This window comes from Macaca mulatta, chromosome 3 (genome assembly GCF_049350105.2).
Source record: "Macaca mulatta isolate MMU2019108-1 chromosome 3, T2T-MMU8v2.0, whole genome shotgun sequence".
NCBI classification, from domain to species: domain Eukaryota; kingdom Metazoa; phylum Chordata; class Mammalia; order Primates; family Cercopithecidae; genus Macaca; species Macaca mulatta.
In genome coordinates this window covers 99,533,883-99,547,405 of record NC_133408.1, presented here as the reverse complement: position 1 = coordinate 99,547,405, position 13,523 = coordinate 99,533,883, and the positions used below count along the sequence as shown (strand labels likewise).

General features: G+C 41.4%; 1 protein-coding gene across 2 annotated transcripts in view; it reads left to right on the top strand.

Annotated features, from left to right (window-relative positions):
* CREB5 (cAMP responsive element binding protein 5) overlaps positions 1 to 13,523 on the top strand; it is a 416,204-nt gene that overhangs the window by 390,832 nt on the left and 11,849 nt on the right. For both annotated transcript variants that reach the window (XM_015133822.3, XM_015133823.3), the window contains 2 exons: positions 3,654 to 3,977; positions 8,620 to 8,847. In XM_015133822.3, the coding sequence (XP_014989308.2) occupies positions 3,654 to 3,977; positions 8,620 to 8,847 (552 nt within the window). The remainder of the gene's footprint in view (positions 1 to 3,653; positions 3,978 to 8,619; positions 8,848 to 13,523) is intronic.

Below are 13,523 nucleotides of genomic sequence, written 5' to 3'. Positions count from 1 at the left end.
GGGAGAACGGATGCATGGCCCTTATCATGTCTGTGTTTTGGATTGGGGAAATGTAAGTATCAATTCTTCACAAATACAAGGGAGATGAAGATGCTGAACCCTGGATAATCCTTTCTTTGCTGCAGATGAAGTTCCTGGAAATTCTTTACCATCCATTCTCTCTTCCACTAAATTTCAGAAAGAGCGCATCCAGGTCCCTAGCCGTGTGCTGAGTAACACTTGCACGTGGCCATTGCTGGACCATGCAGCAATAACTTCTCCTCTTGTCAGCTCTTCTAGCCCCTTCTCACTCCTTCTGCTTTTCCTTTTGATGATGGGGCGGTGGCAAAACACAGTACATTTCTGTTTTTGGCAAAGTGTGAATGGCATGGCTTGTGGCACCTTCTCTCCTGGTTTAGAGAACAAGCTTTGGAGGTAGAGTGGCTTTGCCTCTCGTTTAGCCTTACATGGTTGTTCTGAGGATTAGGTGGCTTGATATTTGTAAAACATATAGAACAAGAACTGGCACATAGCAAGTACTTAGCTAATGATAGCCATTATTATTACCTATTTTGTGGATATATTGCTAAAGGGACAAAAAGCAGGATACAAAACTATGTATTAAAAGGGCTTGCACAAATGTATCCTAATAAATGCAAAGCAAATGTCTGAGGATATGTGGTGGTTACATCTGAGGAATGGGACTGGGGTTTAGGGGAGAAGGCTAGGCAAGTGGCTTTTACTTTTTCATCTAATATTGTTGTAGTAATTGATTTTTTATTATAAAAAGTATACTTTTATAGTAATGAAATTATAAGGGATAGTTTAGAAAAGTACATCCATACTTTCCATCATGTCAGTTTTTTTAAAAGGCATGATGATTTCAACATAACCTCTTTTCATATTTTTTCATCCTTAAATTCAGAGATATCATCTAAAAACTTTTCTTAGGGTAAAGAAACATGTATCTAAATCCCAGCAATTTCCCGGATTTTCATTTCTTTGCTATGCCATAGTCAAATAAAAGTTTTTATAATTACATGCTATTTTAATTCCACAGTTATAAAATTATTCTAGTTATTCTTTCATCTCTCCATATACATATATAGAGTTGTCTGGAATGCTGTTCACCCACCAGATATAAACAACACGTTTGGCTTCATTGTTGCTGACTTCATTGCAAAGCATTGCTTAAATTTTTATAATAAGCATTTTTATAAAAACAATGAAATCATTGCTCAAAATTGGAGATGAGAAGTGTTAGTTCACTCTTCTGTTTAGAAGTAAACATGGCCGGGCATGGTGGCTCACGCCTGTAATCCCAGCACTTTGGGAGGCCGAGGCAGGCAGATCACGAGGTCAAAAGATGGAGACCATCCCGGCCAATATGGTGAAACCCTGTCTCTACAAAAATTAGCTGGGCATGGTGGCACACGCCTGTAGTCCCAGCTACTCGGGAGGGTGAGGCAGGAGAATCGCTTGAACCCAACAGGTGGAGGTTGCAGTGAGATCGTGCCACTGCACTCCAGCCTGGCAACAGAGCAAGACTCCATCTAAAAAAAAAGAAAAAAAAAAAAAGGAAACACAATACCCAGCACCCAGCATCTCATCTTTTCCAGACATTTAGGATGCTGAACTGCTTCAGGATTATGAAGTTGAGTAGCTGTTGTGCAGTATCTGTTGCTCATGAAAGAGGCGAGAAGTGGACTATGTGGTTACTGAATCAGGATGCGAAAATATTTGAAATGATGATCTCATATTAACATACAATCTACCATCCTTTCCTCTTGTTTTTTATTTATTTTTTTCTTAGCAGGTAGAGGCTTTTTATGTTTAACTAAGGATTTTGATTAATTGAATTGGTATTTTTCAATAGTGTATGTAACCGGTTGAGAATCATTAATATTGTACAATGTTAGCACATGGTAGCTTTGATCATCATTTAAATACAACTGTTTCCTTGCCCAGCAATTATACACCACTATCATGGATCAGATAAGAACATAAATCTGGAGAGAACTTTGAGTCCCCTGGTAAATACTTCATGAAGCCAATGGGAGCTTGCCAATTAGACAATCATCTCTGCATAAGATATATTTCCAACGAGTAACTGCATTATACAGTCCTTAGCATATTGTGCCCCTCGGGATATGATGATAATTGACTGTGTCACAGAAGAAACAATTTGAAGAAACTGGGACTAAGCTGATTATCAACTGAACCTTTAGAACAGGGTTAGCAAATGATGGCCCAAGGGCCAAATCTGGCCCGCTGCCTAATTTTGTCCAGTGCATGAACTAAGAATGGTTTTTACGTTTTAAGTGACTGGGGAAAAAGAATCAAAAGTAGAATAACATTTCATGACATGTGAAAATTATATGAAATTCAGATTTCCTGTCCCTGAAGTTGTATTAGAACATAGCAGATTCATTCATTTACACATTGTCTGCAGCTGCTTTTGCACCACAGTTTCAGAGTTGAGTAGTTGAGACAGAGAAGATAAGAGAAGAAAATATTGACTGTCTGACTCTTTATAGAAAAAGTTTGCTGACCCTTCCTTTAGACTCAGGTACAAGTTATTTGTGTGCATGTCTGCTTATGAATGGATAATGCTTCTGTGTTAGAAATATATCTGGCCGGTTGATGTGGCCATCAAAGGAGGTACTATACTCCATATTCTTCTATTTTCCTCACTCCCTTCTCAAAGTCAAAAGAAAGCTATTGAGTGAGAAAAATTAGAGTACTGGAAGGGACCATAAGAAAGATATTGGTAACAGAAAATACCTACACATTACCTCCAAAGCTCATAAATTACTAACTCTAATTTTAAGCCCTAAAATCAGATTAGTTCTCTACATTTTAAATTTTGAAATTATTTATTCTCTGTGTCTGAGAAATCTTTTGAGAAGCAAGAGCATTTGTTCTTGTGACTCTTACAAAATACAGTGGCTGGCCGGGCGCAGTGGCTCACGCCTGTAATCCCAGCACTTTGGGAGGCCAAGGTGGATGGATCACGAGGTCAGGAGTTCAAGACCAGCCTGGTCAAGATGGTGAAAGCCCATCTCTACTAAAAATACAAAAATTAGCTTGGCATGGCGGCAGGTGCCTGTAATCCCAGCTACTCAGAAGGCTGAGGCAGAGAATTGCTTGAAGCCAGGAGGCAGAGGTTGCAGTGAGCCGAGATCGCACCACTGCACTCTAGCCTGAGTGACAGAGTGAGACTCCGTCTCAAAAAAAAAAAAAAAAATTAAAAAACAAAATACAGTGGCACACCAGATGGAGGCTCTTTGTTCAATGGCATTATCATATTGAATGGTGCTCTTTGGTGTATGCTTGCATTCAGTTGTAGATATGATATAATGCATGATTGGATAATAGGAAATACCTTTTAGTAGAATGTGTAATTCTTGATAGGATATCCTGTCCATTGGCTTTGACAGTTGAATTAACCTATTTGGCTGACATGGACCCTCCTAATGACCACAATATGTAAGAAAATATGAAATTAATACAAAAGCTATCTTGTACTGGTAGCAAGATAGCTACTGGTAGGAAACATTAACAATAGTATCTAAAATATAGAATTGAAAATGTGAGTCATTTTGCTTTTAAATCTCTATCATATACATGACTGACTTCAGTTGTTCCCTCTCCTCCCTTTTGTTCTGTTTCAGAGGTTGAAGGCTGCACTGACTCACCACCCTGCTGCCATGTCAAATGGGAACATGAACACCATGGGACACATGATGGAGATGATGGGCTCCCGGCAGGACCAGACGCCACACCATCACATGCACTCGCACCCACATCAGCACCAGACACTGCCACCCCACCACCCTTACCCACACCAGCACCAGCACCCAGCACACCATCCTCACCCTCAACCCCATCACCAGCAGAACCATCCACATCACCACTCCCATTCCCACCTTCATGCACACCCACCACATCACCAGACCTCGCCACATCCGCCCCTGCACACCGGCAACCAAGCACAGGTAGACCTTTTCTGTGATCTCTTTCCCCTTCTTATTTTCTTTCTTAACAGTGCAAGCTCTAATGCTGGGGTCATTTGCAGCAATCTTGTTTGACAAGCCCAGGTGTTCTATCTCACATTCTAGGGAGCTCTGTTTATCTCCTAGGAGGCAACCCTTACCCATAAGACCCTACCAGATCATAATTTCTATAAACAATATACTAAATAATATCAGGTCTAGTCTCTAAGGGCAAGTATAAACTTTAAGTTCTCCAAAATCTATTTCTGCAGTGTGTCAGAAAGTTAGCCCCTCCCAAAAGTAATATGAATCGATGGATTAGGAAGAACTTAAATTTGTGAAGAAAGATGTGAATTAAGAATGAGAAAAACAAGTTAATTCTAACCCTGGTTCTAGCTGCTGTTTTAAAACATCATAGAGACTGAATTTTGTCACCTGTAAAATGGAAGTTAAATACAACAGGCAATCTTCTGAGTAACAGTGAATGTTAAAAAATCTAAAGAGTAACAATTCAAGGCAGACAAAGAAGCTCCATCACGGATGCTAGGGCATAAGGTGCTGTGTAAATGGTGAAGAGAGGTGACTCATCCCCCTGAATGAGAAATGCGTTGGAGGGAACAGAAAGAGAGCCAAGTTCTGTAGATGATCAGACCAAGAGAAAGGCCAAATCCCAGTGGGGGAGAGTCACAAGGAGTGGCTGTAAAGAAAGCCAGCATTTAGACAAAACTGAAAGAGGGTTGGGGGACCAGGCAGACGTTATGTCACCCACGGCCAAGAAGAGAGGCGAGTCCTGTACTGGAGTGAGTTTTAGTAAGTGGATGAAGGGCATGTCCAGGAGCATGGCTGGGCCTAGACACTTTGGATCCTCAAGCAGAATGACCTTCATCCATACCCCCCACCCAGTCCACACTGCCAGCTTCCAACCAGCTGGATCAGAAGGGTGTCGGAAGCGTGGAACCATCAAATAACACTTATTCACCGTCTCCTCTGTCATCTGCCCCTGGAGACAAGACCTTACACCAGGCAGCTTTTTGAACTCTTGAGCCCCCCTCCATTAACGTGCACCAAACCTGGACAGCCATCCACAGAATGGATCAGGCACAAGCAACTCTCTAAGCTATTTATTAGATAAACTGTCTTTTGCAAGGTCCTTAGAGGTGTTCTACATTGTGAATAAGAATCGAGCATTAGAGTGAGATAACCTTAACTTTTTTCCTGGCTTCCTCACTGTGTGATTGTGAACAGAAACGATTAACCTCTCCAACCCACAGTTTTTCCATCTGTAAAATGGGGCTGGGTAATAGTAGACTAAACTCTAGGCTCTTATGAGTATTAAATAAGAGAATCTCTGTAAAGCCCTTGGCACAGTGTTCAAAATATGTTATTCCAAACCAAAATAATAGAAGTTTAGCAAATTGTATAGCAATCAAACGTTACCCAGAGAACCTTTTTGGTCACATTTTTAGTCAAATGCCATACTAGAACATGTATTTAGAAAGGAAAAAAAAAAAAAAACTACAAAGTCAACGATGGTCAAATTGATTCACATAGGTACCTAGTTTATAAGGAAACAAGAACATCAAGGTTTGGTCACCTTTGTGGGCAAGTTATTTCACAGGCAAGTTATATAACAATTCTTTGAATATAAAAGCCATTCACTAGCTAATTACCAATTAGCCAGTTGCCCTCTGTTTCAAGTCAGTAAGTGGCCAATTGTATATGCAATTAGTTAATTGCTATTATAATTAGCTTCATGAACAGTTACTTCTTTTAATTGTATACTAAAAAGAAAGAGCCCAGGTTGGTCTTGCTAAAATTTGAACCAGATCATTTAGGCAGTATCCCAAAACACCACTTTTAAATTGTATTAACTTGGCTGATTACTGAGATCTTGCCACTTTTCTTAATTGTATGATTATCTGAAAGTAGGAATAGAATCCTTGAACTCTGAGATTCTAAGATGATTTGGAATAAATTCTGCCTTTTTGAAATTATAATTGATTACTTTCGATCACAATTTTCAGAGCATCTATGCCAAGAGAATTCTGCTTTAAAAATAAAATTACAAGCAACAATAATTACCAGTTACACAGATTCTGGTTTTAGGAATGTATTTGCATTTTCTCCTGGCTTCTTGTGCTCCTCCTGCATGTAAGGATGTGATAGTAGAGTGCTGGTTTCAAGGAATTTCTCTTAACCAATCCTGAACCTACATTACACCTGAAACCACGTCACTTATGCCTTTGGGTGAAGACACACGAAAAGTGTCATGGGTTACACTGATTAAACTTAGGGTAGGTGGATACAGAATTGAAAGATAAGTCCCTGCAATGGAGATGTGAAAACATTTTTTTCCTCTTTGAGGGTTTTGTCTGGGGCTGGCAATAAGAGATTATAATTCACAAAAGGAAACAGTTAAAGGCAAAAATATCCAAGCAGTTAGCACATTCCCTCTTAATGCTTTTCTTTGCAGTAGTTAGCTCAGGAATTACCATCCGAAATGGCAAGTGGTAAGCCTTTGCCAATAACAAGGATGATGTCTTCACTAGCAATTCTGATGAGTAAGACCTTACACAGTTAATTTATTTTGTTATTCTTCTATAATCAGGAGGAAAATAGTCACCAACAAACAGTTCTAGAAAATGTCTTTGCTGGCCGGGTGTGGTGGCTCACGCCTGTAATCTCAGCATTTTGGGAGGCCGAGGCGGGTGGATCACGAGGTCAGAAGTTCAAGACCAGCCTGGCCAAGATGGTGAAACCCCGTCTCAACTAAAAACTACAAAAATTAGCCAGGCACAGTGGCAGGTGCCTGTAATCCCAGCTACTTGGATGACTGAGGCAGGAGAAGTGCCTGAACCCAGGCAGCAGAGGTTGCAGTGAGCTGAGATCATGCCACTGCACTCCAGCCTGGGTGACAGAGAGAGACTCCATCTCAAGAAAAAAAGAAAATGTCTTTGCTTTACATAAAATTACTGAGATGCAGTTCAACCTCAACCCTGGGCCTGATTCTTTTACAGTTAGTCATAGAAGGTTTGATAGAGTTTTGGATTAAAATATATCACCATCAGTCAACTGATGTCAACCAGTAGCCATTATTAGTGCAATTACAGTCATTCTGATTGATTTCAATCATAGTGCTGGAATGTGGTAGAAAAGATTGTTGGGCTTCATTTTTAAAACTTTTGGCCTGTTATTTCTGCAGGTTAAATGTCTCTTGTAAAACAACTTTATAGGTATTACAGTCATAAACCTGAGTGACTGAGAAATGGGAGAGGAAAAAAAAAAACCGCCTTTTATTGAGAATGAAGAAGGAGGAAGGAATGAAGTGCATGAGGGAAAGCATTAGGTGTCCAGACATATAAAGAGTCAGTCGTAGAAATTTCACAAGGTGCCGTGTGTCTGCCTTATGAATAGAAAAAAAGCTGTATGTGTGGAGGTCTCTAAGCCTTAGATGTTGCTGAGTCTCACACAGACCTTGCAAGAACTCTATAAGCATAGTAAAATATTTTAATAAAGTGCTTTGCCACTCTTAGGATTTCCTTCTAATGTAAGTGTATGATAATGCACAAGCAACTCTCACTATCTCATACACACAGCGTGTGACAGGGCTCAGTGCTGCTTCAGGCATCGATTTAACGCTTTCAAAGGCCCAGCTTCCCAATCACCTAGAAAGCTCTCCTGGATCTCCTTTCACCCTGGTGAGCCCTCTGAGGGGCAGGCAGGCCCAGGTGGAGTGTGCAGGTCCGGCTAGTCCTCTGCATTAAGAACTGTGAAAGAGTCACAATAGGATTTCACCTGCCTTCCTGGCTTCATGGGCTTCTTTTGATAGGAGCCACAGTGGCAACGATGTCCCAGAGGTATGTTAGCAACACAACTTTACCACTATTAGAATGAAAGGAGCCCACAACCTGCTCAGAGGTTTTCTGCAGATGACAGTTGAGTCATCCATATTGTGATAATAACCCTGACCTTTCTGTTTTCACCCTGTAGCCATACATTGGCTATTTTAAAGTTGTTTGTTTTTGTTTTTGTTTTTTAGAGACAAGGTCTTGCTGTGTTGCCCAGGCTGGAGTGCAGTGGCACAATCATAGCTCATGGCAACCTCGACCTCCTGGGCTCAAGCAAGCTTCCCACCTCAGCCTCCTGAGTAGTTAGAACTGCAGGCATGCACCACCATGCCTGGCTAATTTTTCCATTTTTTTTTGTAGACACAGGGTCTTGCTATGTTGCCCAGGCTAGTCTGAAACTGCCGGCCTCAAATGATCCTCCCGCCACACCTGACCCTTACTTTAAAGTTTTTAAACACACCGTCAGTAAAACATTTTTAATAGCTGAAGGAGAAAAATAAATGTTTCCTCTACCATGATTCGGCTAAATGCCTGTCAGGGAAAAATCCATCTGACTACATCTTTTCACAAGTCATTCCTATATCTTGCCAACACATCACAGAATATATAGGTCAGTGATGCTTTTTCTTTTCTGAGTGTGATTTCATCATTTATTTCATTCATAGGAGGCAAGTCTCATATGCTGACTGAAGGGATAGACTTTCTGTGCTTTGCATTTCAGCATCAGCTTGGGTTTCTTCCCTTACCTAACACGTCCTTCCCTATCCCCATCACCTCCTCCCTCTCTGTCCCAGCAGGTTTCACCAGCAACACAACAGATGCAGCCAACCCAGACAATACAGCCACCCCAGCCCACAGGGGGGCGCCGGCGAAGGGTGGTGGACGAGGATCCCGACGAGAGGCGGCGGAAATTTCTGGAACGGAACCGGGCAGCTGCCACCCGCTGCAGACAGAAGAGGAAGGTCTGGGTGATGTCATTGGAAAAGAAAGCAGAAGAACTCACCCAGACAAACATGCAGCTTCAGGTGCAGCCCACGGTGTCTTTCCCCGGGACTCAAAGGCCCTCTGCTCCGCGGGCATTTCCGGCCCCGACAGGCACTTGTTGACCTAAGCAGTGATGCCACACACTTAGTCCACAGAGGAGCCGCAGCCTCACTCCTCGAGCTTTATTAATTCCGGGACACTCTACAAAACAAAATTAACCGTTCAGTTTTTCAATCAATTTGCCCACAGAGCTCTGAGAAGGGGGGACCTACCCAGCTAAGTTGTAGGCTGGGAGCACAGGCTTTAATCCGACAGAGATCCAAACCCGGTTCAGCAATTACTTGCTAGGTTTAACTCGCTGGCGCTCTGTTTCTTCCTCTATAGAATGGGAATCATAACTTTATAGAGTTGTTACATTAGGGGGAATAAACAAACTAATGTCTCCAAAGCAGTTGCCCAGTGCCTGGCCCATAATAAACCTTCAACTGAAAAGGAGCTGTTCGTTATATTCACTAGGTTGAGGGGGTTGCCTTGGCTTATACTTGGTTATCTCTATTTTTGTTTCACATGAAAGAAAGAAAGGTTTATGGTCATTATGTAGCTCTGAAAGAAAAGGCATGTTTTCATCTCATTTGCCAACTCACCAAGATTTGAATCTTGCATAATTTTTGCTTTTTATGAATGGCTTCACTGGGGAGATTTTATAATGAGGCCCAGAAGTGTCTGGGCGTGTCTAAGAGAAAAGGAAGAAACTCTAGTACCCGGGCTTCTCCGGCAGACTTTATAGTTTATAATGATGTAGTTCAGAGCATTTGTTCTAATGTTAAAAATATGTGCACTATTTATCAGCAGAAAAAAAGGCAAGTAAATAGACACGTATGTGACCCACAGTCCAGGGATAGCATTAAGAGTTGTGGATTATACTCCAGTGCTTCCAGAAGCTGAGAGAATGGCCAAAGAGAGTGGGGCAGGGAGGAAAGTACCCTACATAGGGAGACTCTGCACTTTAAGAGTTCATGGGGTCTGGGTGCAGTGGCCCACACCTGTAATCCCAGCACTTGGGGAGGCTAATCACTTTGGGAGGTGGCGGGATCACTTGGGGTCCGGAGTTTGACCAGCCTGGCCAAGGTGCAGAAACCCTGTCTCTACTAAAAATACAAAAAAAATTTGCCGTGGTGGCTCAGGCCCGTAGTCCCAGCTGCTCAAGAGGCTGAGGCAGCAGAGTGGCTTGAATGCAGGAGGGAGAGTCTGTAGTGAGCCAAGATCGCATCACTGTACTCCAGCCTGGGCAACAGGGTGAGACTCTGTCTCAAAAAAAAAATAAAAAATAAAAAAATAAAACAGTTAATGGCTAGGCATTGGTAGGTTACTTTCATCTTCTTCCCACACCTAGTTCTCTGTGCATCCTTAGAAAGGAACAGTTAGGGTGCCAAACCCCAAAGCCTTTGCATATTCAGTTTCATTAAATGGAGATGGCTTGGGGCTTCCAGTGTACAAATTGAAAGTATATAAGGAAAGTGTGTGTTGTATGAGGGCCTGAATTTCATAATTTATGGATGTTCATTTTTCCCCCTAAATGTGTCATTCTTTTTGTGATAGACATGATGAGCAAGAAACTGCGAAACATATAGCAGATGTGAGGAAAATAAGATAATGATTCCTGCACTAACTTGCATGCTGCGGGAAGATTGGGACTGTCTCTTGCTACTCCCTCCGCCCACTATCTATCTGCTGTTTATAGTGTGGTGTCTACACTCAGTAACTTATTTGTTGAATAAATGAATGGGTTCCCCTGTTTATAGTATAGTGTCTACACTCAGTAACCATTTGTTAAATAAATGAATGAATTCCTCATTGCTGGAGTGTCTAAGAATTGGCTGCTTGACTACTTGGCAAGGATGTGATTGCAGGGAGTCAAGCCACCAGAGAAATGGCTGGACTCAAACACCTTTAAAACCACTTGTAGAATCTGATAGGCACAGTAGTATCTGAGAAACTTTTAGGTAGAATGTGGTTAAGCATTTTTCTTTTTTGAGACAGAGCCTCACTCCATTGCCCAGGCTGGAGGGCAGCTTACTACAGCCTTGACCTCCTGGACTCGAGTGTTCCTCCCACCTCAGCCTCCCGAAGTGTACATCACCATGCCTGGCTAATTTTTTTTTTTTTCTCTAGAGACAAGGTCTTATTATGTTACCCAGGCTGGTCTCAAACTCCTGGGCTCAAGCAACCCTCCAACCTCAGCCTCCCAAAGTGTTAGGATTATAGGTGTGAGCCTCTATGCCAAGCCAAGCATTTTTAATATTAATAATCATATTTTAATTTTGATGTGTATTGAAAAATGTAATTAGAAGATCAAATCTGCAATTTCAAAGATATTAGTAAGAAGGCTAAATTATTCAAAATTGAGTTAATTTGCACAAACATGTTAAGTAAATAAAAGTTCTTGTATATGTGAACCTAGTAAATATTACAGCAGTGGTTCTGTGATAACTGAAGTTGGGGAAACCCAGGAATTTGCCACCATTTCTGAGGTCTGCAGGAGGATGATGCAAACGTGTAGGTTTTCTCAATCTTGGCCCTATTGACTTCTGGGCTCAATCATTCTTTGTTGTTCCCTGTGCATTGCAGGCTATTTAGCAGCATCCTTGGCCTTTACCCACTATGTATCAGGAGCACACCTTCCACCTATGACAACCAAAGCGTCTCCAGACATTGCCAAATGTCCCCTAGTGGTGATTGGGAAGGGAAGTTGGGTGGCAAAATCAGCCTTAGTTAGGAACCACTGCTTAGATGAAGGAGCCAAAAATAGCCAGCTGGCACATATCAGCTGCCAAGGCTTTAAATCAGTTTTAACTAAAATGAGTCCTTGCAGAATTCCTTCAGGGTATTGACTGTGATCCTAATGCATGCAAACATGGAGGGATCATAGCAGAGAGCCAGGAAAGTAAAGATGTCCATTGACTTTGAGGCCAGAGGTGTTCGTGACTTGGCATATGCGTATTTATGACTGCTTTTACAAAATATACAAGGTAAATTTACCCTTTGCTAGACCCTAATGCACTGATTTTTTTTCACATTTCTTTAGAGCCAAATGGCTGAGGAAAAAAAGGAACTAGAACTCTAGCTCCCAAAACCAGAAAAAAAAAAAAAATTCCTACTGAGTTCATGTGACAGGCACCAATATTTTGGTAGTTAAAACAGTACCCAAAAAAGGGACAGTCTCTGAACAGACTAAATTGTTGATATTTTCCAACCACCGCTTTGCCTTGGAGGGACAGAAGCCACAACCGCCCAGTGTTCTCTGTGAAGCTGAGTGTCCTGCATCAGGCCCTGGGATGCTGGAGAGGATGCTGCAGATTCCGCTACCTTTGAATGACCCTTTCCCTCTCACTGGACCTTTGTCAAAAGAAAAAGGTGGCTCTCTTGAGGCTGGACCAGTGAGCCAAATTTTAAGTAAACAGAAATGGAAGGTGCTAAGCAAACAAACTCCAGCCAAATGGAATATCCAAGGTCTGGATGGCCAGCTGCCACTTTTGAGTTGTTTTCCAGCATAGAACCCTCTAGTTAGGCTGCAGCATTTCAGATTGGAAAAACCAGACCTAAGAAAACAAAATCAAACTCCCAGACTTCATTTCCTAGTCTCACAACACATCTCTGCCCAAGAGGTCCAAAAAGGTATAGGAATTGGGGAAAATATTAGAAACCACCTAATCTGACATTTTATGGAGAAAGAAACTGAGGTTAGGGAAATGAGGGGTCTTCCCTAATGTCACACAATGAGTAGGTGGCAGAATGAGGACTCAGGGAAGTCTCTTGTTGACCTAACCCACTTCTTTGTGGTCTTTTATTTTAGAAACTCCGTAAGCCAAAGAAATCCATGCTCTTTTTTCTGATACTAAGTGACTAAGATCAGCTCTAAATTCATCAACTGCTGTGGTACTCAGTAGAACGTCTGGGTTCAGTAGAGGATATGGAAATCATCTGGTCACCCATGGAAATAATTGCTTTTCTTTTTTAGTGCAAAGACACATGGTCTAAGTTGCTGCTGAAATTTTGGACACATGAGTCCAGGTCTGGGACTTGGCAAGCGAATAGGCCAGATGGGAACTGTTGCTTGACAAATTGAAAGTTCTTTGTTTCAGAGTGAACCAAACCTGGTCTCAGCTAATCTACCAAAACAAAAAAGCTGGGGGAGGGTATATTGTGGGGCCCATTTTGATAATTATTTTTTTGGCACAAACTACTGCTTACACCAAAAAGCACTGTGGATTTATCGTATAAATAATGACATCCCCAAAGCTGAACACTGCAAATGTAGCTATTAGGGACTTGTTGGAGTGCTTGCTTAAAGTATGTTATTGTAGTATTGAATATCTCTATGGAGTGCTGCTTCACCCCAAGGCAAACTATGGTTTTAAAAATAGATCAGTCCAACTGGATCTTACAATTGCTAAACAGCTAACTGCTTTAGAGGAGCAAACTCAAATTCATTTAGAAAAATGAAAAGATGAAGAGTTGATTTCTACCAGACAATCGATACGTATTATTAATACCTTGTATTTACAAAGTACTTTTATATTAAGACCTAAAACTCTGATTATAACCTACATAGGGGAATAAAAAATGGTGATTTTCCTCAATTTATAAAACAAGGTAATTCAGAGTAAGAAAATGCCTCCAGAAGGCCTGGTTTTTATTTCCCTACTAGACTTCCAGG